The sequence below is a fragment of the Marmota flaviventris genome, chromosome X, assembly GCF_047511675.1.
Source record: "Marmota flaviventris isolate mMarFla1 chromosome X, mMarFla1.hap1, whole genome shotgun sequence".
Classification (NCBI taxonomy): domain Eukaryota; kingdom Metazoa; phylum Chordata; class Mammalia; order Rodentia; family Sciuridae; genus Marmota; species Marmota flaviventris.
The window spans coordinates 134,130,330-134,154,516 of record NC_092518.1 but is presented as its reverse complement, the minus strand read 5'-3'; the positions used below and the strand labels follow the sequence as shown (position 1 = coordinate 134,154,516).

The 24,187-nt window shown below is 48.3% G+C and overlaps 2 protein-coding genes across 10 annotated transcripts in view; one reads left to right on the top strand and one right to left on the bottom strand.

The window, feature by feature from the left end:
- Ikbkg (inhibitor of nuclear factor kappa B kinase regulatory subunit gamma) overlaps positions 1–24,187 on the bottom strand; it is a 25,478-nt gene continuing 1,291 nt past the window's right edge. The window contains exons 1-11 of one of the 8 annotated variants that reach the window (XM_071606154.1): positions 19,999–20,438; positions 15,818–16,019; positions 14,037–14,248; positions 10,673–10,788; positions 8,542–8,694; positions 7,515–7,590; positions 6,312–6,455; positions 5,981–6,123; positions 5,702–5,763; positions 1,052–5,390; positions 1–960 (exon numbers count right to left, since the gene is read on the bottom strand). In XM_071606154.1, the coding sequence (XP_071462255.1) occupies positions 5,248–5,390; positions 5,702–5,763; positions 5,981–6,123; positions 6,312–6,455; positions 7,515–7,590; positions 8,542–8,694; positions 10,673–10,788; positions 14,037–14,248; positions 15,818–16,004 (1,236 nt within the window). In that variant the 5' untranslated portion in view covers positions 16,005–16,019; positions 19,999–20,438 and the 3' untranslated portion in view covers positions 1–960; positions 1,052–5,247. Of the gene's footprint in view, positions 961–1,051; positions 5,391–5,701; positions 5,764–5,980; positions 6,124–6,311; positions 6,456–7,493; positions 7,591–8,541; positions 8,695–10,672; positions 10,792–14,036; positions 14,249–15,817; positions 16,020–19,998; positions 20,439–24,187 lie in introns of those variants that run through there. The other 7 variants (XM_071606153.1, XM_027921708.2, XM_027921704.2 and 4 more) reach the window with 7 other exon arrangements.
- Positions 20,652–24,187, top strand: part of G6pd (glucose-6-phosphate dehydrogenase) — a 16,017-nt gene continuing 12,481 nt past the window's right edge. Inside the window, exons 1-2 of one of the 2 annotated variants that reach the window (XM_027921703.3) lie at positions 20,652–20,760; positions 21,740–21,867. In XM_027921703.3, coding sequence (XP_027777504.2) covers positions 21,748–21,867 — 120 coding nt within the window. In that variant the 5' untranslated portion in view covers positions 20,652–20,760; positions 21,740–21,747. Of the gene's footprint in view, positions 20,761–20,990; positions 21,179–21,739; positions 21,868–24,187 lie in introns of those variants that run through there. The other variant, XM_027921702.2, reaches the window with a different exon arrangement.

The following is a 24,187-nucleotide window of genomic DNA, read 5'->3' as shown; positions in this document are numbered from 1 at the left end:
TTGACACTTTTTAATACCAGCTTTATTGAGGTTTAATCCATAGATCATACAATTCACCCATCTGAAGTACACAATTCAATGGTTTGTAGCATATTCGTAGATAAGTGCCAACTATCACCATAATCAATTTCATAACATGCTCATCACCCCAAAAATAAAGTCTGTATCCATTAGCAGTCACTCCATCTGACCCCAAGTTGTCTAGTGCTAGGCAATCACCAACTTTCCTTAAACAACATCTGAAACCTTTACAATAACAACAACCTAATGGAAAATCGTTTGGGGAACCACCTAAACTAGAATGGCTTTCACAGTTATCCCGTCTACCTAGGGTCAGGCACTGTCCTAAGTGCATGCCATTACCTCAAGGCTCAGAGAAATTAAGTGAGGGGCAGAGCAGGACGTGTCCATGTGGTCTCAGTCTGTGTTCTTGCCTATTCATGATAAGGCCAACATGATCTAGACATTCAAATTCTGAACAAACTGTTTAAATGTTTTTAAGAAGTCCCCCCACAGGTAGTCACCCATTGCCTAAAATAGGTTTTCAGTGCTATAGTTTCTATCATATTAATATAGTAAATTCCAGCAACCACCATTTATAGACAGGTGATGTCCACAAAAATACTGACAGAGCAATACTGATAACAGTGTGAGACAAGCTCATACCATCAATAAACATGCACTGTCACTTCGTGCTGAGCACTGTTCTAGGGATTTTGCCTGACTAGGACGGATGAGGCTTCTGCTCTCCCTCCACTAGAGGGAGAGCAGAAACAAAGCAGAAAATAGGTCACTTTAACTGTCTAGCCAAGAATTAAAACAAGGCAACGTGATCTAGGATTAAGACTTCAGATGAAGGAGGTGATGTTTACATTCAGAGCTGAATGACAAAAAGAAGGCAATTACACAAAGATTACAGGTCAGAGTCTTCCTGGCAGAAGGGACAACAGGGACAAAGGCCTTTTTTTTTTTTTTTTTTTTTTTAATTTTTTATTGTTGGCTGTTCAGGGGAGGGGAGGGGAGGGGAGGGGTGATAGTAGAGGACAAAGGCCTTAAGACACAGAAGTGTTGTATGTTTGAGGAAAGGAGGAAAAAGAACAGTGTGGTGTGACTGGGCCAGCAGGGAAAGGACATGAAATGAGGTCAAAGCAGCATAAGGCTAAGGATGGAATTTAGGTCTCATGAGTAAGAGAAAGCTGGGTGTGGTGGCACATACATGAAGTCGCAGGTACTCAGGAGGCTAAGGCAGGAAGGTGGCAAGTTCAAGGCCAGCCTCACCAACCTAGTGAGATTCAGGCTTTATGATGGCATGCCTTATGAGGGGGCTGTGTCTCACTAAGTTTTATTCTTTCAAAAAGAATAAAAAGAAAAAGGGGCTGTGGATATAGCTCAGTGGCAGGGCACCCCTGGATTCAATCCTCCAGCACCAAAAAGAGGAGTAACAGAAAACCACTGGATTATTAAACAAAGTAGAAACACAGATTTACCAGATCACTGTGGTTGCTGTGAAAGAAACAGACTGGAGAGCCTGCAGTCTCAAGTGAAATCAGTGAGGACAACACCATAATAGTCCAGGAAAAACATGGACTGAGGAGGATTTCACACGGAGCCGGGCTGAAGCCAAAGTGGACTTTAAAGCCCTCCCCTAACTTTGACCTTCCCTTTCCCTTGTCCCAATCTTGATAGGTGGCCCAGCATACACAGTTTAAACCAAAAGTCCAGGAGCGGCCCTTAATTCCTCTTCCACTGCCCCTCCACAGCCAGGCATCAGTCATCTGGTTGGCTGCAGCTCAATACTCAGGACTCTGATGCTACTCTGGCCCGAGTCTCCCTTCTAACAAAGTCATCTCTGCAGATTGGCTCAGAGCTCAGCTCTTTCCCCTACTGTCACAGCTTTAATGAATGTCTGTCCATCTCTTTTGACACTGGTGTCCCTATAGAGAGGAGACTGACACAAAGGAAGAATATGTGACAACAGGGAATGATGGGGAGGAACCTTTTCATTACTAGTAATTCTAATACTGTATCCATCCAAATGACAGCAGGATGTACACTTGGGAGTTTCTGCTTCATTTCACACATTATACATAACTTCATCCCCTGACCTTTCCACACCAACATACTAAAGAACACAACCCATATGCAAGATGTTCAAAATGCTGGATGTACCAGCCATTGGTAGCCAGATGATAATGTGCAAGTTGCTGTCTTAGGATGAAGAAAGCTGAGGATGCTTCTCACATGTTTGCTTCAACTCACCAAACAGCCCCCTCATAAGGCATGCCATCGTAAAGCCTATGTCACACCTGTTCAGCAGGGCCCTACACATAGTACTGCATCTGTTTCTAGTTTGACACCATTTTTGCTTATTGTTTGTGTTCGTGTTGTTTTGGTTACTAGTGCATGGGAATACTCTTGTACTCTGCTTATTGGCTGTCTGGATTTCCCTTGGACTTTAGCCAAGAGAGGAGTGGACACATGCCTGAGCAACAAGGTAATGTCATGGGTTCTGGGTAGAACATATTTCCAGCTGTATGGATTTATGGGCCTCAACTAATAAGGCAGGCTGGTTCCCTCATGGGAGGAACAATCAGTTGTTCCACAAGCCCAACCTGAGTAAGGCCAGAAAAGAAGAAAGTAGAATGCCCTATGTCTGGGCAAATGGTAGGATTCAAAACCTTTGGTCTAATATGTGGCAAAACCTTCACAGCACTAAGGGGGAAGCACATAACAAGGGCACTCAGCCTCTGGAAAACATATTGAGTCCTAACCAGTCAGGTCTCATCCTGATTCTGACTCAACCAGTCCAGGGGGCCCAGGCCAGAGTGTTTTTCAGGCTTGCAGATAACTCTGCTGTATAATCCACCTGGTAAAGTTCCTCAGTGTCCTTGGGTCTCACCTTCTTTCTATGCCCCTTTCAGAAGAGGGTGCTCATCAGGAAGGAGCTCCTACACGCCTCTGTTCACCCTCCTGAAAAGCATGAAACCTGTCCTTACACAGCTAGTGGCCACTACACAGGGTGCAAAAGGTCCTACTGCAACCTACCTTATCTGCCTCTCCCAGCCATACCTGCTGGCCCTGGCAGTGGTGTCCACCTGGAGACAAGATGTCCCCCGAGTTAATCCACACCAAATTCTGCAGCTTGGTGGCTACCACCACCCTGGGGACCAAGTCCTGCCAGCAGATCTGCAGGTCTTAGAGTTACCTGCCTTTGGGTTGCATTTGCCCTGATCTTTAACATCTGAATCAGATAAACTCATACTGGGTTGAATGGTGGCTCCAAAAAGATAAGTGTAAGTCCAAACTCCAATAACTTGTGAATGTGGCCTTTTTGGGGAAAGGGGTCTTTATAGATGTAGTGAAGGTAGGGGTATCAAAATGAGGAGATCATACTGAATTACCCCGATAGACCCCACATCCAATATCTGGTATCCTTAAAAGAAACAGAAAACATAGAAGAGGCCATGTGACAAAGAAGCAAAGATAAGAATAATGGGTGTACAAGCCAAGAACTGTCAGCAACCACCAGAAGCTAGGAAACAGGCCCAGAACTTATTCTCAGAGCTCCAAAAAAACAACTTGACTTCAGGTATCTGGCTTCCAAGAAATGAAAAAATAAGTTTTGTTGTTTAATGGCACCAAGTTTGTGGTGATCTGTTAGAGCAACCACCAGAAACTCATGCACCACTCCAAAACAAAATAGTGCTCTTACAGAAAAGTTACAGGAATAGGATTTAAGTGCAGTACCATGAGCAGAGAACCTGCCTGGGCATTTAACACTTCCCCAAAGTACTGTGTGATAGATATGTGGGCATTAGGAAATAGAAAAGTTTTTCCCCACTTCCTATAGATGCTGAGAAAGCTCCCAGCTGAGGCTTATTTTTAAAAGTCCTAATATCCTAATTCTAGTCATTCTTCTTACTATCAAACAGCAGAAAGCCCTGTGAAAAAGCCCAGGGATAGATCTACATCTCATTCCTAACAAGGGAGCTTGGAGGGCTGAGGGAAGGAGGGCCCAGGACTGAGAAGTGAACGATGCATAGATACTGGAGTGTTTCTCAATTTCCAACTTCCTTTCCCTTACTAGAATTGCAGAGTTAGTTCCCATGGCTTCAATATGCTAAGAAATATCCAGAACTTTACAAAACAAGTGAAGAGTTCCCTATTCTTCCTCATCTGCCAATCATTGTCAACTGGCTTCCATCTGTAAAGCCAAGGAATCTGGGGCTGATACAGCATCAGACACTTCTAGAATGTGACGAACCACAACAACCACTCACACTGGACAATAAGTGCTTGGCAAAGACAAGGGCACACTTTGGTGTTAGAAAAAGTAAAGTATATGCGTGTGAAGCATCCATTAGACCACAAAGTGCTCACAACTCCAAACCCAAAATAATGTAATGGGGAAAAGGATAATGTGACTATGTAAAATAAAAAATACTCAAGGCCAGAACACTACACTGACAAAATCAAAGGGAAAAAGAAACATGCACTTTCTGTTATAGACAAGAGCTAATCTTGCCAATGACAAAAGAGCCCCTAAAAAAATGAGGAACAAAAAATAACAATCTAATAGGAAAATGGATAAAAGATATGTACAGCCCATTCACAAAAGAATTAAAAAGGGTACATACCCCTTGGAAAATATGCTTAAGCTCACTCTTAGTGAAGAGTGGCATGCCCAGCAGGTGGCAAAAATACAAAGGTCTACCCACCTCTTGCTTAGCAAAGACACACATGATTAGTGCATAAGCATTTTCGTTGCACCATTATTTATGAGAGCAAAAGGACTACAAACAACCCAAATGCCATCAGCAGCAACTGGTTCAACCAACCCTGATACAGCTGCAAAGTGGAGTATCACACGGCCCAGGAGGAGAGGCTGAAGCTCAGAGCCAGCAAGTCAGTAGCCAATGGAAGGAAAAGTGGTCCTCCCTGAGAGTCCCTGGCCCAACCTCTCTGCAGGGATGGGAAAGGAAGGATGGATTAGCCACCAGACACAGGCAGTTCAGGCAGATAGGACAGAAGGAAAAGAGCAGAGAATCAGGTCTGACTCAGGCTTCATCTTCCCTCAAAAGGGGGACCTGCAGACCAAGGGGCTTAAGCAAGAGCTCTGCAGCAAGCTCCTAGGACCTGCTCATTATCCACCAAACCCTTAATTCTGAATTAGGCAGGTGGGAGAGGAAAGCACAAATCGAATTGTCCTGGGTGTGGCGTCTTCAGGCAGCCTTGCATCTGCTGGCCCTACTCGATGCACTCCATGACATGTATCTGTAGGGTGTCCATATCAGGAGCCTGGTACTGGCACTTAGGACAACAAAAGTCAGGTGGCTCCTCAGGGGGGCTTCTCCTCTGGTTGGGTACAGCCGGATGAAAGGAGTGGTGAGCTGAGAAAAGAAAAGAGGCACCAGGAAGTGGGTCTTGGGTACAAACTGGGTACTAATCAGAGGGAAGGGGAGGTTGACAAGGTGCCAAAACTGGATAGGACTGCCATGTTCAACCATTAGGATCAACACCACTGTGTGACCAGGAGCCAGCACTACCACCACATTCTCCCCTTGGCCTCAGGGTGGGGCAGGGTGGGGTGAGTGATGGGAGCAGCAGGGATACCCACCTTCAGGGCTGAAATGAGCCTTCTTCTAGAGCGGTACACCACCCTCCCCACCCACCTCCTGCAGAACAATGCTCACTCACTCACCTGGGGTAGGGGGTAAAGGGGGCTGGGAGGCCTCTACATGCCGCTTCCTCATATCCTCGATCCTTTGAAAACAGAAACCGTCCAATCAATGCATGCATTTTTGTGAGGCTCCTACCTGGAGCAGCAGAAAAGGCCATTGGAAGGATAGGGTGGACGGAGAGGAAAGGGAAGTACAGGGAACCTAATCTGAAAGCCAGGAGTCATCAGTCTCCTGCAATTACTACTGGTCACTGCCGAGTGCTACGCCCCCTCCTCACATGGCCACTCTTGGCGGCCTACCTGGCTGATTCCTGGCAGCTGGCTTTTAGCTTGCTGTACTCCCGCTGCAGCTGCTCCAGCTGCTCCTGCAGATGCTCTTTCTTCTCAGCCAGCTTCTCCCGGGCCTCCCTCTCAGCCTGGAAGTCTGCCTTGTAGATATCCGCCTGGCAAAATTCAAGAGAGGGACATGCCCACCACCCATTGGGCACATCATGATAGGCCTGGGGTAACAAAGTGAAACCTCCTCATGCCCTCTGTGAACCTCTGGCAACACAGAGGGAGCAGATACATCAGCAAGTAACCCCAAGCACACTGGGAGGTCAAGGATCGCAGCAAGGAGGAGAGACCTCACCTGGGCCTTCAGGACTGGTACCGTCTCCATCACAATCTTATGCTGCTCAGCCTCTTCCTTTAGTTTGTCAATCACTTCCTGCTTGGCCACCAGGGCCTCCTCAGCCTGCTGGAGCTGCTGCCTGAGATCCTCCAGCTGCATTCCCTAGAGATTGGCAAAGGGCACTGACAGAGCCTCCCAGAACAGGGCAGGGTGGAGCCATTACCCAGGTAGGCCACTGCTTCGAGTGAGAATTGAGGACAAAAGGGAGCCCTGGCTGGCCAAAGCTGGGACAACACCAGCTCCTTGGACTTCAGGGCCAATCACAAGATCTCAACGTATGCAAGAAAGCTGCATCCTGGTACTTCCCCACAGGGCGGAAGAAATGCTGAGGTTTTTTCTCAAGACATATTAAGGATCTTGGGATTGAGGAGAACTCTGAGGCCATCTGGTTCAGCCTCCCACCAAGGTACTCATTCCCTTCACAGAATCCTTCAACCCTTTAAGGACAAGAGCCACACTCCATCCTGAGGCTGCCCACTCCATATGCTACCAACTACAGACCCACCATCTAAGCCTCAATCCGTGAGTCCTTCCACTCAGCCATCTGATCAAAGGTCTGCTCATCCCACACAGACACCCCTCCCCATAAACACACATACACACTTCCTCCACTCCCCTGACACCCCGCCTCCCTGCCAGGATTTTGTTCCAGAGATTAAGTGCCATTTTTGTAACTAACTTTTCCTCAGGTGACCTGGTTTCAGGCTTAATCCTCATAAATCTCCGCAGGGTACATCTGTGGTTGACAATATCCTTCTTAAAATGTGACTGCTAAAACCGCACCCAGTTTAGGTCTCGTGAGGACAAACTGGAAAACAGCTTTCGGCTCTCTTTCCATGCTGGGATACAATCAACACTAGAGCTTTTCCTGGCTCAGGGAAAATTTAGCCAAGAACTACACTGGTGAGGGCTGAATGTGTCCCTAGGCCAGCCCACCCTGGGGCCTGGCAATGTGCCCCATATCCCTGTGGCCTTCTCTGAACTGTCACAGCTGCAGCCTGAGGAAGGTCTAGGGCAAGTCAAGTATCCCCCCCCCAAAATCTAATTCTTTCAGGTCTCAAGAACTGTGATCTTCTCTGTCTTTGGGGAGACAGGAAGAGGTGAAGTCCTCTCAAGACAGCGCAGGCTGGCCATACTCACTCGCTTGCGCTCGCTGCTCACCATGCTACTCTTGATGTGGTTGTCATAGTCTTGGAAGAGCTGATGATAGGCTACCTGCAATTGGGCCAGCTTCCTCCTGCCCAGAAAAGGAGCTTTCATTGGAGAAACCACTTTGTCCCAGCCTAGGCATGGCTTCCCTGCCTCCAGCTCTACCCTCTTAATTCTTGTCATATCACAAACCTGGAATGGGGCCTTCCAAGGGTACATCTGGACTCCTAAGGTCATCAACTCTGAGGCAGGCTTTGCTGACAACAAATATTCACTGCAACTGACTCGGTTACTCAATAGTTCCTATCAGTTTCCTTAAAGCCAACAATTTTAAATGTTTATAATAAGAACTAGGGGTGTAGCTCAGTGGTAGAGTGCTTGTCTAGCATGTGCAAAGCCCTGGGTTCCATCCTCAGTATTGCAAAACAATAAAAAAATTAATAATGTTTGTCATAAAGTGGAACTATCCTGTAATCTTCAAAATTGTCAACTTCATGAAAAGCATAGAAAGGCTGGGAGAGTGTTCTAGATTAAAGGACACTGAAAAGGCATGCCAAGGAAAGGAACTTGGGATCCTAGACCAGAAAGCAGTAGAAGGGCTGGCAAAAACATATGGAGAAAGGGAAATATGAATGTGGACTGAACCAAAGATAATATTTTTGTCTTAGCCAGGTGCAGTGGTACATGTCTATAATCCCAGTGACTCAGGAGGCTGAGGCAGAAGGATGGCAAATTTGAGGCCAGCCTCAGCAACTTAGCAAGACCCTGTCTCAAAAAAAATATAAGAAAGGACTGGGGATATAGAGTCAGCCAGTGATATAGCACCCCTGGGTTCAATCTCCATTACCAAAGAAAAATTTTTTGTCCAGTCTCAAAGATGAATTATTTGACTATGATAACAATGGACTCTACTATTAGCAAGGCTAAGGGGGAGAGTCAACCCTCATCCACAGCCAGTCCCTACGAGGTCTCCCCAGAAGGCAGGAAAAGCCACAGGCCCATTGGCAACCCCCAGTACCACCCCTCCACACCAACTCACTTCTCCTCCGAGGCAGCCTGGCGCTCCATGCGCAGGGCGGCCTCCACACTCTGGCTCTGCATGCGCAGCTGGTCCACCTGTACACTGTGTTGCTGCTGCAGTGCCTCCCGCTCACTCTCCAGCTGCCTGGCCTGCTCACTGGCGGCCCGCACCCTGGCACAGGGAGGAAGAACACATTGAGGGGGCATCAAGAAGGACAGCATGGGCAAGGGGTTAGGTTCTGAACACCCTGTGACTGCATGCTGACTCTGGGTGGCAGAGTGGAGGCACTGCCACCAAAAATAGGAAAGAAGACTGGGAGCCAGGTGGAGAACAGATGATAAGGAGCTCCACCTGATGAATTTGCTCCAGTATAGGGGCCCAGGAAACAACCAAGTGCAGATGGCTAGGAGACTAAAAGCCAAGAGAAGGAGGTGAACTGAGAAAAGGATGGGCCACCTGCATCCCAAGCTGCCCACTACAATATGAGAGGAACCTCCAGGAAGGTGCTGGGGCCTCAACAAGAGCAGTCTCAGGGAAGGGGTGTCAGGACAGACTATTCTAGAAAAAATAGGGAGACTGCCCACCTGAGAATGCAAACACTGAGCTCAACAGCAGACCAGAGCTCAGCTCCAGCCCTGTTGCTGCCCACAGCTCAGCTGGAGTCCCAGCTGTTTGCAGGCTCAGTTTCCACACCTGGATCACAGGGAGTTGTAAGACAGGACATGACACCAATGGCCCTGGTAGGGAATTTCTCTCTCCATCTCACTACAACAACTCAGGCTATCTCACCTTAATCACCCCATGATCCCCAAATCCTCTGATCTGAGCCTCACAGCTTCCTTAATCTCCAATTTCCAAGCTCCAGCCTCATTATCCTGCTGCCCCAGGGCCTTCAATAGCCACTACTCAGGCACAGTGGCATATGCCTATAATCTCAGCAACTTGGGAGGCTGAGGCAAGAGGATCTCAAGTACAGGCCAGCCTCAGTAACTTAGCAAGACCCTGTCTCAAAATAAAAGATAAAAGGGGCTGGGGATGTAGCTCAAATCCCAGTATCACATAAAAAACAAACAAACAAAAAAAGCCCCCACTGCAGCACCAATGGTGGATGTTTCCATGTGGCCCAGTGGTAGCCTCCAGCTGAAGGTCACCACAACTCTCACAAGGCAGGCCTGAACTATCAGGCCTTCTCCACTTCTGCCTTTGCTCATGCTTCCTCTTCACCTCCACCACCAGCTCTTTCTGAACTGGAGTCTAGTTACCCTCTTCTGCAGAAAGGTTTCCCTGACAACTACCCCATGTGCACAATGACCACCTTAATACTGCATTAAGAAGACTGAGGCCACCATGTCAGCTGCATCCAAATGTCTGGAGGGCAGCAGCAGGGCAGTATAAGAACCACAGCACCATCCCTGCACTTTGACCAAATGATCCCACTTAAAATGACCAAACTCACTTTGCAAAAGAATAATAGGCAGGCCTGAGGCAGCTAGCTTTCAAGGTTGGCCCTCAGCCGGTACAAGTTCCCTGCACTGCTCTGATGCTTTCCCTGCTGCTAAGGGTGGCTCCTGTGCCCAAACTCTGTATAAACAACATTCACTAAGGTGAGCACCCACACATTCTGCCAGGAGTCAGGAATTTTAGTATGTGCCTTGGAAAGGGTGCCAACATGAATAGCCCCCAGAAGAAACCCAAGGTGCTATCTCCATTAGGCACATGTGGGAAGTGGTTTCTCTGTATACCTCAGAGGGGTACACAGAGAGCCTGAGGCAGGCTTCTCCAGTCTTCAGCTAGGGATCTTATACTAGAGGATCCCACGGTGCATCCTTCCCCTGTGATAAACCTCAGCCTGGAAGGCAACTATGTGCTGGGTCCTGGGAGTGCTTCCAGAGAATCACCTATCAGAGTGTGGCCTTAGGGGCCCATGAAAAGCCTCCAAAGGAAATAACACAAACCCTAGCAAAGGACTGGAAAGCCTAGAAGTAATAGCTAGGAGCCATATCCTGGATACCTGGACCAGAACTGTCACAAATCTGCCATAACAGACATCTGCCCTCTCATCCCCAGAGGAATCCCCAGAGGCTTCTACACCCTCCTCATTTGAAACCCTGGAAGTGGCCTCCAGGACTGGCTTTCCCTCCCCACTCACCTGCCCTCCAAATCCTGCCGTTCCTTGATGGCAGCCTCTAAGCGACTCTGGCTCTCTTGGAGCTCCCCCAGCAAGGATGTCACCTGGGCTTTCACAGAGGCCTTGTCCTCAGCCATCTGCTATAGGAGAAAAGGTCACCTCCTGTTAGTGCTACTTTCTGCCCAGCTTCCCACTCCTGGCATCCCCAGTCCCTAGGGCAACCTGCAAATGACTGAGGCATGTGCACCCTCAGGGCTTCTCTCCTGCCCTCATCACTTTCCAAACCCAGACACCCCAGAGCCTCATGAGTGTGATGGCCACCTGACCTTCCCCGGTGGTCCACCTTGACCCTTGCTACTGGATGAGATATATTTACCAGTCTCTTCCCATCCCTCCCCAACTCATCTCATGCCTCACCTCCAGCAGCTACCCAACCTAGCAAGGCAACTGAGGCAATGTGAAGGGATCAAGTCCCAAGAGTCCATGCCTCCTAGTCCTTCCTGCATCCCTGTGGATGGGGAACACGGGACCCCAAAGAGACACAGGAGCATAGAGGTATCTGGAGTCCTGTGTGGCTCCTGAAAGCTCAGGTACTACCCTGGCCACCAGACCATAAGGGCTGAACCTGGAGGCCATGTGACTATGGCCCCAGCAGGCAAGCTCTCTTATCTTTGAGAGTCCATGCCAAAGGAGGCAAGACTTGAACAGCAACAAAAATACAATCCTAGTCTGTGGGCGTAGGGCCCTTAGAAGGTGGGAGGTTTCACAAAGCAAGAGTGGATACTGAATCTTTTTAAATACTAATAACAAAAACTCTCTGTGCACAGTGGCACATGCCTGTAATCCCAGTAACTTGGGAGGCTGAGGCAGAAGGAAGGCAAGTCTAAGGCCAGCCTCAGCAACTTAGCAAGACTCAAAAAATAAATGAAAAGGTCTGGGGATGTAGTTCAGTGGTGGTAGGGGGACTTTCTGCAAACACTCCATTCAAACCCTGCATTTAAGAGACTTAATCCAACTAGGAAAGCTGAGGAGGAAGATGGCAAGTTCAAGGCTAGACTAGGCAACTTAGTGAGATCCTGTCTCAAAATAAAATAACATAGCTCAGTGGTGCCCTGGATTCAATTCCGAGAGAGAGAGAGAGAGAGAGAGAGAGAAACACACACACACACACACACACACACACACACACACACACACACACTTAATCAAACTTTAATAGGGCTTTCAACAGCCTAAGGCCATGCTAGTGAGATGCACCAGGCAGCTTCCCAGATGCTGTATGGAAATGCTCACAGCTGTTAAAAGAACTATCTATTCTGGCCAACACCTAACATAGATCACTGACCTTTCTTGGAGCATTTACTACAAGAATTGTCAACTATGATTCCTTCCTCTGTCTCAGATATCTGTGTATCTTCTACAACCTATCAGTGTCTACCTCAAGGACTTAAGAGCTATTCCTTTGAAATGGAATCATCAAAAAAGATGTTTCCACACTCTCCCAGTCTCTTTGGGAGAACATTATCCTAACTTTATTAACTGCCACCTCAGAGACACACTGGCCTCATCACCTGGATGCTGATACCCTTTGTCATTTTTCACTTGGGCCCTTCCCCCCACCTGACACTCTAATTCATTCATAGTCTGCCCCCTCTCTTTCAATGCTAGGGTTGGAACCTCAGGCCTCATGCATGCTAAGTACACTCTCTACCACTGAGCTACATCCTAGCCACCATTCTCTCTTTAAAATACTGGTCAACTATAGAGCTCAGCTCTTTTCCCTACTGACAACAGTTACTGAACAAAATCTGTTTTCACAGTTACAAGGAATGCCCACCTTTGTTTTACACTGGTGTTCTTATAAAAAGAAATGCACAGAGAGAAGGTCACATGATGACAGAAGCAGACACTGAAGAGATGCAGCTGCCAGCCAAGGAGCACCAACGACTGCCAGGAGCCACAAGACACTGGGAGAGGACCTTGAATGGATTCTCCCTTGCAGTCCTCAAAAGGAATCTACCCTGACCACATCTTGAACTCAGACTCCTGGCCTCCAGAACTGGGGGAAAACAGATCTGTTGTTTAAGCCCCCAGTGTGTGGTACTCTGCTTCCGCAGCCCTAGCAAACTCTTTACACCTCCACAAATGAGAAACAAGCACCTTGAGCCAGAAGTTCCCAGTAGTGAGGCACACAGCATATGCCTTTCCTCCAGGGCTGGCAGTCTGCCTGCATCAGGTGCCCCCCACTCCCATGCCCCCACCTTGCCCTTCCCGGACAGCACATATCCTGCTCAACTATTGTCCCAGGATCTTGAGAGCAGCCAAGCCAGAAAGGCCCTGAAACACCCTCCTCAGCCCACAATAAGCATGCCATCCTTTGGGGACAGTACACTGAAGAGCCAACTCACAGGTCCACAAGGTGGCAACAGCCTGAACCTCCCAAAGTCGAGTCTGGGTCCTGCCTGGCTCCTAGAGGATGACCTCTAAGGCCCTTGAACATCCTGCCTGATGAGCATGTCTGGTTCACCTGGGTTTTAGGGCCCAAGCCAGGTAATCTATGCTGATGCCATGATGTGGGTGGGGGCCTTGTGCCACATGGAACTGGATAAACTTTGGGGTGGCTGGTGCCTGAACCACCCAGGTCACCAACTATGGTGCTCAACGCCTACACGACTGACCCCAATAAAACCCCAGACACACTGGCCTCGTCATTTAGACACTGACACTCTGTCATTTTTCACTTGGGCCCTTCCCCCAACCTGACACTTTCATTCATTCATTCTTGGTCCCTAGACACCAGGGACCAAGTGAGCTTCCTGGCTGACTATACTCCGTGTACATTGTTCCACATGGCTAATAAGAGAAGCAAGCACTGTCTGCAATGCTCCCTGGGAGGCCACCTAGAAGCTCACACTGGCCTCTCCTGGTCCTTACTCTATGCACCTTGAACCTCAGCTGACTTTAATCTATATCCTTCCACTGTAATAAGCTGTAGCTGTGAGTACGATGGATTTTCTCAGGTGAGTCCTGCAAATCAAGCCTGAGGGTGCTCTGGGGGACCCCTGACCATGGGCTCCTTGTGGGAACACTGGTGTCCCTATGGTTTACAGAACATAGGTGAAAGCCAGGCACAGTGGTCCATACCTGTAATCCCAGCAACTCAGGAGGCTGAGACAAAAGGATTAAAAGTTTGAGGCCAGCCTCATCAACTTAGTGAGACTCAGTCTCAAAATAAAAAAATAAAAAGAGAGGGGGATGTGGCTCGGGGGTTAAGTGCCCCTGGGTTCAATTCCTGGTAAAAAAAAAAAAAAAAAAAAAAAACAGTATGCAGGTATAACTACAGCCCCAAGCTCCAAGAAAAGAGCCTGCCCTGCCTGCTACCTACCTGCTGACACAACTTCAGGTCCTCCACCTCCTTCAGGGCCTCCTCCCTCTGCTTTCTCAGGTCCAGCTTCTCCAGGCTCAGTCTCTCCACCAACTTCCTAGCCTCCTGAAATTTGTGCATGAGGAACTCCTTCTCTTCCCTCTGGCTGACTTGGAAATGTAACAGCTCCTCACAGCGCTCCCGCAGCATCTGGTTGCTCTGCCGGATTGCATCTGGGGGCATAAGAGACAGCAAAGGGGAGGTGAGTCCTGAGAGTCAGGCAGCCTGGAGCACCAGCCCCTGCCGGAGCTTACACAGGTATGAGGCCTACAAGGCCCAAGGTCTGAAGCTGGGCTAACCATCACAGCACCCTCCCATAATACTAGGTGACCTCTCCCTAAGATAGATGGCTTCTAAACACTCCCCTTCATTTTTTTAAACACTTTCAAAATCAACTACTAATGATATGCCCGTAAGTTTCTGCAATACCACAGTAAACGTGTGAGCTTCACTTTAAGGAGGATGGCAAGTTCTAGGCCAGCCTGGGCAACTTAGAGAGACTCTGTCTCAAATTAAAAAATAAAAAGGTCTAGGCTTATAGCTCAGTGATAAAACACCCCTGGGTTCAATCCCCAAAAAGAGAAAAAAAATAATACACATTTGGGAATCAGAGTGACAACAAAAAGTGCTGGGTGCCCCACCACTCCCAGTGCCTCTCCCTCCCCCAGCAACTGTGAGCCAGGCCATTTCAAAGTCCCTACAGCAAGTGTCCTAATTAACTAGAGGCCACCTGGGTACTTGGGGCCCACTCAAACCAAAGGACTAGCAGGCCAAAGGAGGAAGACTACCCCCAAAACCCAGGTGGCATGATCATGAGCTGGAAGGAAAAGGATGAGGGGAGGGGAGACAAGGATGTTCCACTTGGTGGGAGGCAGGTGGGAATGTGCATCTGCTCTCTGAAAGCCGGTGAAGCTGAGCAGCACAAGGATAAGGAGAAATTTCATGGAGACATGGATGCTGACCCAGAAAACATTGGTGCCCAGCCACACTAGAGGACAGAAGGCTTTCTGCTGAGGCCTCCAGAGGACTGCCTCAGTTGCTCCAGAAAGCCACTGTCCCAGCCAAGAGCCAAGCCCCACCCACAGAATCTGGTACTGCCCACTTCCAGGATCAACAATAGTTAATGATTGATCATTGCATGGATACAGAGACCTGGCCAAATTTGGCTCAACTTGAAAAGGTCATTCCAGCTCCAGAGTTCCCTGTACTCATAGCCCACTTCTCCCTCTGCCCAGCCTTGCTTTTTTCCCTATCCTTCTCATTCCCAATATCAGTCCTAAGAACACTCTAAACACATTTCCTGAGCCAGGCATAGTGGCGTGCACCTGTAATCCCAGCAGCTCAGTAGGCTGAGACCAGAGGATCACAAGGTCAAAGCCAGCCTCAGCAACTTAGCAAGGCCCTATCTGTAAATAAAATATAAAAAGTTCTGGGAATGTGGCTCAGTGGTTAAGCACCCCTGGGTTCAATCTCTGCTAACAAAATAAAAAATACACACTAATCCTGCACAATAATTTGCACCTAAATGTACTTCCAGCAAACCCCAACTGAAACCAAGCCAGAGGATGGCTAAGCTTGAAATGCTAACTAGAGACCACCTGGGTATGCTCTCAGGCACATACCCATCCAGACCTAACAAACATGAAGGTACAGGTGATAGGAATAAACGTTCCACTCAGCAAAGGCTGGACCTCCTAACTTTTCACTCCACTCCACCCCACCACCCCAACCACTGGACCCACCTCGGAGCTCTTGATTCTCCTCTAGACAGCGCTGGAGGGTCTCAGGGATGCCCTGCTCTGAATGTAGATGTAGCATGGCCGGCTTTCCCAGAGAAGACTCTTCACCCAGCACGTCCTGGTCCCCTGCTGGGCCACCACTGGGCTGCACCATCTCACACAGCTGATTCTTCCAGAGATGCCTGCTCATCCAACAAGTCAGTGTCTGGAAAAGAAAAGCAGGCATCACATGACACCATACAGCATTCTCTTACCCAGCAGAACAAGGTGGTTACTCTGTGCAGAAGCTCTGGGCCCATATTTGCAGCAAAATGCCAACCACTTCATCTAGTATAACCAGATGCTGAAATGGAGTTTTGGTCTGAGGTAGCACACATTCCCACTCCAAAGGGAGGGGATTAAGACTGGGGATACAGCTCAATGGTACGGTGCTTACCTAGCATGCACAAGGCCCTGGGTTCAATCCCCACTACAGGAAAAAAAAAAAAAACACAAAAATCCAAAGGGAGAGGATTATTTATAGATGGCAAATGCCAGTATTCTGGGAATCCTACCCTATCCCTTCTCACACTTCTAAGAAGTGGAGGGTCAAGGCCTCTTACCCTCACCTAGTGTGATAAGTTGAATAATAGCCCCCAAAAAAGATATGACCATGACCAGGTGCAGTAGAGCATGCCTATAATCCCAGCAGCTTGGAAGGCTGAGGTCAGAGGATGGCATGTTCAAGGACAGCCTCAGCAACTTAGCCAAGACCCTCAGAATCTTGACAAGACCTTGTCTCAGAATAAAAATAAAAGGGCTGGGAATGTGGCTCAGTGATAAAGCATCCCTGGCTTCAACCTTTGCTACAAAGAAAAAAAAAGATATGGCCATGCCCTAACCTTTGAAACCTATAAATGTGACTTTATTTGGAAAATCGGTCTTTGCAGATGTAGTTTAATCAAGGATCTCAAGATGATATTATCCTGGGTTATATGGGTGGACCCTGATTCCAATAACAAGGATTCCTATAAGAGAGAGAAGAAAAAGTAGAAAACAAAGGGAAACACACAGGGAGGAAGCCATGTAGAGACGGGAGTGATGTGAGAACAAGCCAGGAACAATTGCACCACCAGCACCTAGAAAAGACAAGGGAGGATCTTCTCCTAGAACTTGCAGAGAGAATATGGCCTGTTCACCCTCTGATTTTGAACTTCTAGCCTCCAGAACTGAGAGATTAAATTTCTGTTATTTGAAGCCACCCAGTTTCTTGTCACGTCTATGGCAGTCACAGAAACTCATACACAGAAGAGGGGCTTCAAGAATACCATGCTAGGTCTAAGGAGTGTTCCCTAGAGTTGGGAAGATAAAGGTAAGAAGAGACTTCTAGTGTCTGACATGTACTGAGAAATTTGAAATAGAGAGCAGGACCTGAGACAGCAAAGCAGAGTAGGTGAGCTGCTCTTGTTCGCTTGAGTTTAGATATAGACCATGAGGAGCAGTACCAGATCCACCATTTCATATCCACCCAAGAAGACTGATTACCAGGAAGTGGAGGTCAATCCCAATGTAAGTTTCCAGCAGCAGGCCTGATGCTAGGAATGTTGACTTTAACACTGATTAAATCTGGTTGTTTTACTGGGCTAGTGGTGCACACCTGCAATCCCAGTGATTCAGGAGTTGGAACAGGAGGATCCCAAGTTTGAGGCCAGCGTCAGCAACTTAGACCATGTCTCAAAAAAATAAAAATAAAAATGACAGGAGGATCACAAGTTCAAAGCCAGCCTCAGCAATGGCGAGGCAATAAGCAACTCAGTGAGACCCTGTCTCTAAATAAAATACAAAATAGGGCTGGGGATATGGCTCAGGGGTCGAGTGCTCATGAATTCAATCCTGGTAAACCCTCCCCCAAAAAAGAGAGATCTGCAGAGGTAGCTCAGTGTCAAAGTACCCGTGGATTCAATCCCTAGTACCAAAAAATTTGACTGTTTTGATTGTTAGCACTTACAACATCTCACTTATACCCCCACTGACCCAAACACAGCAGCTGACCTGACATCTCCATCTTTTTCCACATACTTTCTTCCTTGGCTTCCATTAACAACCCAGTCTCCTGGTGTCCTTCCCACTTCAAAGACTGATCCTGCTCAGGCTCTTTCACTAAGTTTTCATACCTTCATGTAGGGGTACCCAGAGCTGTCCTAGAACCACTTCTCTTCTCTAACTATACTCAATCCTGTAGTCATTCCAAAATAACACCCAAAAAGAGACCCCTTTTCTGAATTCCAGACTCACATATCAAACTTGATATACCTATTTGAATGTCTAATAGTCCTCTCAAAACTAACTTCTCAGGGCTGAGAATATAGGTCAGTGGTAGAGTACTTGCCTAGCATCCATTAGACCTTGAGTTTGATTCCCAGCACCACAAAAAAGTGAATAAATAAATAAAAATAAAGAGAGAACTGGGCATGGTGATGCACAGCTGTAATCCAGTGACTTGGGAGGCTAACTTAGAAGGCCAGCCTTGGCAACTCAGAGACCCTGTCTCAAAATAAAAAAAATAAATAAATAAAGCATTAAAAGGTCATGGATGTAGCTCAGTGGTAAAGCACCCCTGGGTTAGATTCCCAGTACCAAATAAATAAATAAATAAACAAATAAATAAATAAATGGGGAACTCCTAAGTATATACCCAAGACAAACGAAAATATATCCACATATGAACGCTCAAAGTGGCATTACTCAAAACAGCAAAAGAATGGAAACAACCCAAATGTCCATCAACTGGTTAATAAACAAAATTTAGTACATCCACATGCTACAACATAAACAAATCTTCCAAACACTATGGTAAGAGAAAGAAACAAGTCACAAAAGAACACATGTTGTATGATTCCATTTATGAGAAATGTACAAAATGGACAAATCCACAGAGGAAAAAAAAAGCAGTTTCCAGGCTACTTAAGGAAATGAGGTGAGGCCAGAAGGGTGCTTAAAGGGCCCAGGGCTGTTTTTTAGGGTGATGAAAATGTTCTGGAAATAATGGTGATGGCTATACATCAGTAGATATGCTACAAACTATTGAACTGTCCGCTGAATAGGTCAATTGTTTAGCATGTGAATTATTTCTCAAAAAAGGTGTTATGGAAAATAATAACGGAAGAGAATTTTGAGGAGTATAAATTAAACACTTAGTTACTAGTTGATAATTGTAAAGTGAGAGGTGGGTATATGGAATTTACTAATCTTTCCACTTTAATACATTTTTTAATTTTTTTAATATTTATTTTTTAGTTTTCGGTGGACACAACATCTTTGTTGGTATGTGGTGCTGAGGATCAAACCCAGGCCGCACGCATGCCACGCGAGCGTGCTACCGCTTGAGCCACATCCCCAGCCCACATTTTTTAAATTTTTAATAATAAAATGTTCACAGCACCATTGTCTCTCACACCTGGAATACTGCAATAACTTCTTAACACACCATCCTGGTTCTAGTCTTGCCCCCTACAGTCCATTGTTCTCACGGTGGCTATAAGATCTGCCTAAAAAATAATTCAGGCTGGTGTGGTGGTGCACACCTGTAATCTAAGATACTCTAGAGGTACTCAAGAGGCTGCAACAGGAGAATAGCAAGTTTAAGGCTAGCCTGAGCAAGTTAGCAAGACCCTATCTCAAAACAAAAAAAAATAAAACGATCTGGGGATGTAGCTCGGTGGTAGAGTACCTCTGGATTCAATCCCCAGTACCAAAAATAGGTAACTCAGATCACATCCCTCCTCTACCATGAACCCTACCTTGGCTCCCCCTTGCTCTCAGTATAAAAGTCAAAGGCCTACAAGACCCTATACCATCTGGTCTCCCCATTCCTCCCTCTCCAACTATGCTGCCCACGTTCCCTGTGCGCTTCCTCCGTGTTTCTAGAATATACCAAGACGACCCTCTAGTTCTCAGGTCACAGAAATGGTATGAGGACAGGTAGATAGTAATTGTTTTGCAAGTGAGCAAACTGAGGCGCATGAGGTAAGACGCTTAGCTGTCAAGCTATACTCCAGTCCTTTTTAAAGACTTGAAGTGCACACAAATTTGATGAACAGGAAATGTCTCAGGACTAGAAGAGTTTCCGCACTAGAGACATGGAGAGACAGAGACCGACGCGGCAAGAGAGGAGCAGAACCAGTCCCACTCGCCGCCCAAATAACCTGGGTCCTGGTGTTCTAGAAGCGCGAAGCCGGAACCGGTAGGGCCCAACAGGAGAAGCCTGGACATCAGAAGACGTTTCAGAGGCAGCAGAACGCCCGCCGATGGAACCCTGTCTTGGAAGAAGTGGACCACACCTGTCACCAGTGTAGGTCAGACGTGAGAAAGGCTGGAGCAGCGGGCTGCGAGAGTTTCCTGGGCCGGGACACTCGGAGAAAGTCCCCAGTCCGGAGGCCGCCCTTCCCTTCCCCGCTATGGAAACCCCTACTTCCGGCTTCCGGCGTGGTTGTCCTGAGATCCGGAAGTAAAATACACAATTCCTGACCCCAGGAGTACAGGAGGCTGGCAAGAGATGTAAGGCCACTGCAAGGCCGTTTCTTGTTCCTGAGGGAAGCCAAAACCCGCTAGCCTAAACTAGCCAGCAGAACACTCCCCAGGGACAAGCGCCAGTCTCTACTTTTCAGGACTTTACCATTTACACTACCCCTACTCTGAAGGCAGCGCATCCAGACGCTGGGCGTTCCTTGACGGTCCCACCCCTGACACGGGAGGGGCCAAGATCAAAAGGCAGAAAGCCCCGCCCAGAATCCAGAAGGGTGCCTGGGAGGCGTGGCCACGCTACTGGCGGAAGTAGAAAACCAGACCGTAGGGTGAGGCTGATCTGGCACTAGGGACGCGGGGAAACTGCCTGGGACTGCCCCGTGCCCATAAAGCATCCCGATCTTGTGCAGCGAGGACAACGGGCGGATCAGCCATCAGTGCAGGTGCCCGAGGGGCGGGGCTGTTCGTGCGCGGGGCTGGTCAGGGATGCGCGCGCACTTATCCTCGCCCCTCCTCCCTCCCCCCTCTCCCTCTCTCCCTCTCTCCCCCTCCCCCTCCCCCTCCCCCTCCCTCCCTCCCTCCCTCCCTCCCTCCCTTCTTTCTCTCTCTCCCTTCTCTCTCTCTCTCTCTCTCTCTCTCTCTCTCTCTCTCTCTCTCTCTCTCCCTCCCTCTCTCTCTCTCTCTCTCTCTCTCTCTGGAGAGGGGCCGGCAAGGCCCCGCCCCGGGCGCCTCGCCTGAGGCCGGTCAGCTCAGCAGAGGCGCCCGCCCCCACTAGTTAAATGGGCCGACGGGGCTCAATCCCCGGAAACGGCCGTGCATTCCGGGGCTGCGAGCGCTGCGGGTGACTGCGACGAGGCGCAGGTAACGGGGCGGGCAGGCGCCGCATCGGCAGAGGGGTGTGCTGCCTGCTGCTGCACCACGCGGCCTTTTAATAGGCGCTATTTTTCTAGACAGACAGACTTAACTGATCCCTTTGTACCCGCGGTTCCCCCATTGGGACCTTGAGGGCCAGACCCCGAGAGAGGAGGGGACTTGCCGGAATCGCCCAGCTTGACAGGGGGAGGGCTGGAGCTAAACTCCATCATCTGCACAATCCAACGTGCTCCGGTTCATTGTGGAGTTTCTGGCAAAGTCCACAATGAGATGGTCCAGGACATGTAGTGCGATGCTCTGGCAGGATTTTTATCCACTTGCCCAGAATTGATGCTGCAGCTAAAATCCATTCATGCTTTGAGTAATTTTGAATGTACACCCTGAAAAAAGGCAGCCTGGGAGAGTAAGGCTGGAACCCAGAGGCAGCAGTTTCTAACCCACCAACCCCGCTGCCCCACCCCCACCGTGACCATTCCCAGAGAATGGTTTCAGTAATCCGTCATGACTCAAGAAGGAGACCGACTTGTCAAGGAGCCTTTCTTTCACCAGAGAGCACCATGGCAGAGCAGGTAGCCCTGAGTCGGACCCAGGTTTGCGGGATCCTGCGGGAAGAGCTGTACCAGGGTGATGCCTTCCACCAGGCTGATACACATATATTCATCATCATGGGTGCATCGGTGAGTCTCCCCCAGGCCCCAGTCTGAAAAGTCAGACTTTGAATGTGGCATTGTGCAAAACACGTCTTACTCTGTGCCTCAGCTTTCCTGATTGAGTTTTGTGGGGCTGCATGGGCTCTGATAAATTGAGCTCTACCTGTTGCCCCTGCCTGTGTGCCACTAACCTCCCTACACTACCTGGTATACACATACTTGTGAGATGTTTCTAAAGTCTGGTCACCCATTCAGTATAGCCAGGAGTCCTAGAGCTGCCAGGTCCTAAAGGACCATGACTTCTTCCTTCTCAGTGAGGAAAACAGATGCAAGCAGGGAATGCTATTCATTCTGAATTCTTTTTAAACCAGTTTGTGACTTGACAAATGTCACATGGTCAGTTCTAGAAGAAAGATCTGGAGCCCTGTCTCTGCCTCTTCTCTCTGTACCAATGAAGTTCCCTGATCATAAATACTGGGTCTTTCTTTGAACACTTCCTCTTTGCCACAACTTCCAAACCCTCCTGAGGAGCTCTGCCCACCCCACCTGGCCTCAGTTATCTAGCTGACACAACTGAATTTTTGCTCTGATTGGAAAGGCCAAAGAGTAGAAGCAAAGGCAGAGGAATTGCATATTGACAGTACATGGTTGGACAGGAAAAGGAGTGTGGCCTTAGTGGATCTGTGGTCCCTGATGAGAGCATCCTCCCTTGTGTGCTGTGTGGCAGCAAGACAAGTACAGTGACTGATTGGACCAAGGTTTAATGGCAAAAGTGGTTTCAATTGTTTACTTTTAGCCCTGGATATGTCCCGAACTCTGCTCAACATTGTGTGATCATCTTCACCCTGAACTTATTGTGTAATCTTGAATAAGAGTTCCATGAGAACTAGTTAGCTCTTGACAAGGTAGGTGCAACATGGTGCATGTTGTGAGCCCCTCCGTGCTGGAGGAAATCTGTGGTTCTTTGTTCGTACAGAACATGCCACCCGCTTTTCAAACCTGCTCCCTGCTGCCACTATTATATTTCTTTCTTCCCCCTGTAGTAGTGGGGATTGAACTAAAGAGTACTCTACTTCTGAGCTGCACCCCAGACCTTTTTGTTTTGAGATAGGATCTTGCTAAGTTGCTGAGACTGACTTGTGATCCTCCTGCCTCAGCCTTGCCAGTACCTGGGATTACAGGTCACCACCATGTCCAGCCCACCATTGTATTTCTGATCAGAACTTAGAAATAATGAGGAGGAGAGCAAGGGAGAAGGGCTCTACCACTAGAAAAGCAAGTGCAAGCCACCCCAAGCACTGTCCTCTGACACCTAGGAACCCTAAAGTCCCTTGGAGGTACCCAATTGGGGCACACAGTGGGACAGGCTTGGCCTCAGACATAGTCCCATTTGAGGAGCCATACTTGTGACAGCCACAAACCTTAACACCTCAGAGTCTGACCATTAGGCCTTCATTCCAAGGATCAGACTGGAGCAGCAAGTAAATAAGGATGATTTCCCTTCCCCATCCCTACCCCATGTTCTCACAATCACAGGCCAACAGTGACCTAGACCACAATGATGGATCATAACCCCAAACCCTCAACTCTTGGATACCTCACTGAGAGAATCTAAGCTTGTTGACTAGAGCAAGTGTGTGTGTGTGTGTGTATCTCTCTCAAAACCTCAGTGTTTCCTCCTAGCAAACAAGTCTTGGCCTTCTTAGGCTGATGTGTACGTTCCTGCTGGCCTTGGGTTAGGCAACTGTGTCTAATTGCAATCAGTAGGGTTCCCCTTTGCTCTCCTCTGCTTTGGGAGTGAGAACTAGAGGCTTCTAGAACCGAAATGGGAAGTGCTAGCTCCAGCAGAAGGGAGTGGAGAAGACAAGGGATGTTCTAAAGAGCCCCATTGTTTCTCCTCCCCACCCCCACCCACCCCCCACCCCCACAGGGAGGGCTGGAGTTCATGCAGGGGCATTTATGCCCAGACAGCACTCAGAGTAGCTCCCATTCTTAAACCTCCTTCCATACCTGACAGCTCACTTGCTGCGGGAGATAAGCAGGGTACCAGCTGTTCTGAGAAACCAGCACGTTCTGCATTCATTCATTCAACATGAAGCAAGTACCTCTTTCAAACCACAACAGCCACAGCCCCTTCCTCATAGAGCCGATAGACTGTGGGAAGCCAGAGCCCCAAAGGGAGTAAGCAGACCAAGAGGGGCTCACAAGAAAGAAGCCACCAATGTGCCCCTGTGTCCCCTGCCCCCTTCAGCACACAGGTCCCATGAAGAAGGCCTGGAGAGTAAGGCCTTCAGGTGAGGGCTGGGGGTGCATCCCATATGAAAGGAAGAGGAAGTACCCACAGCCC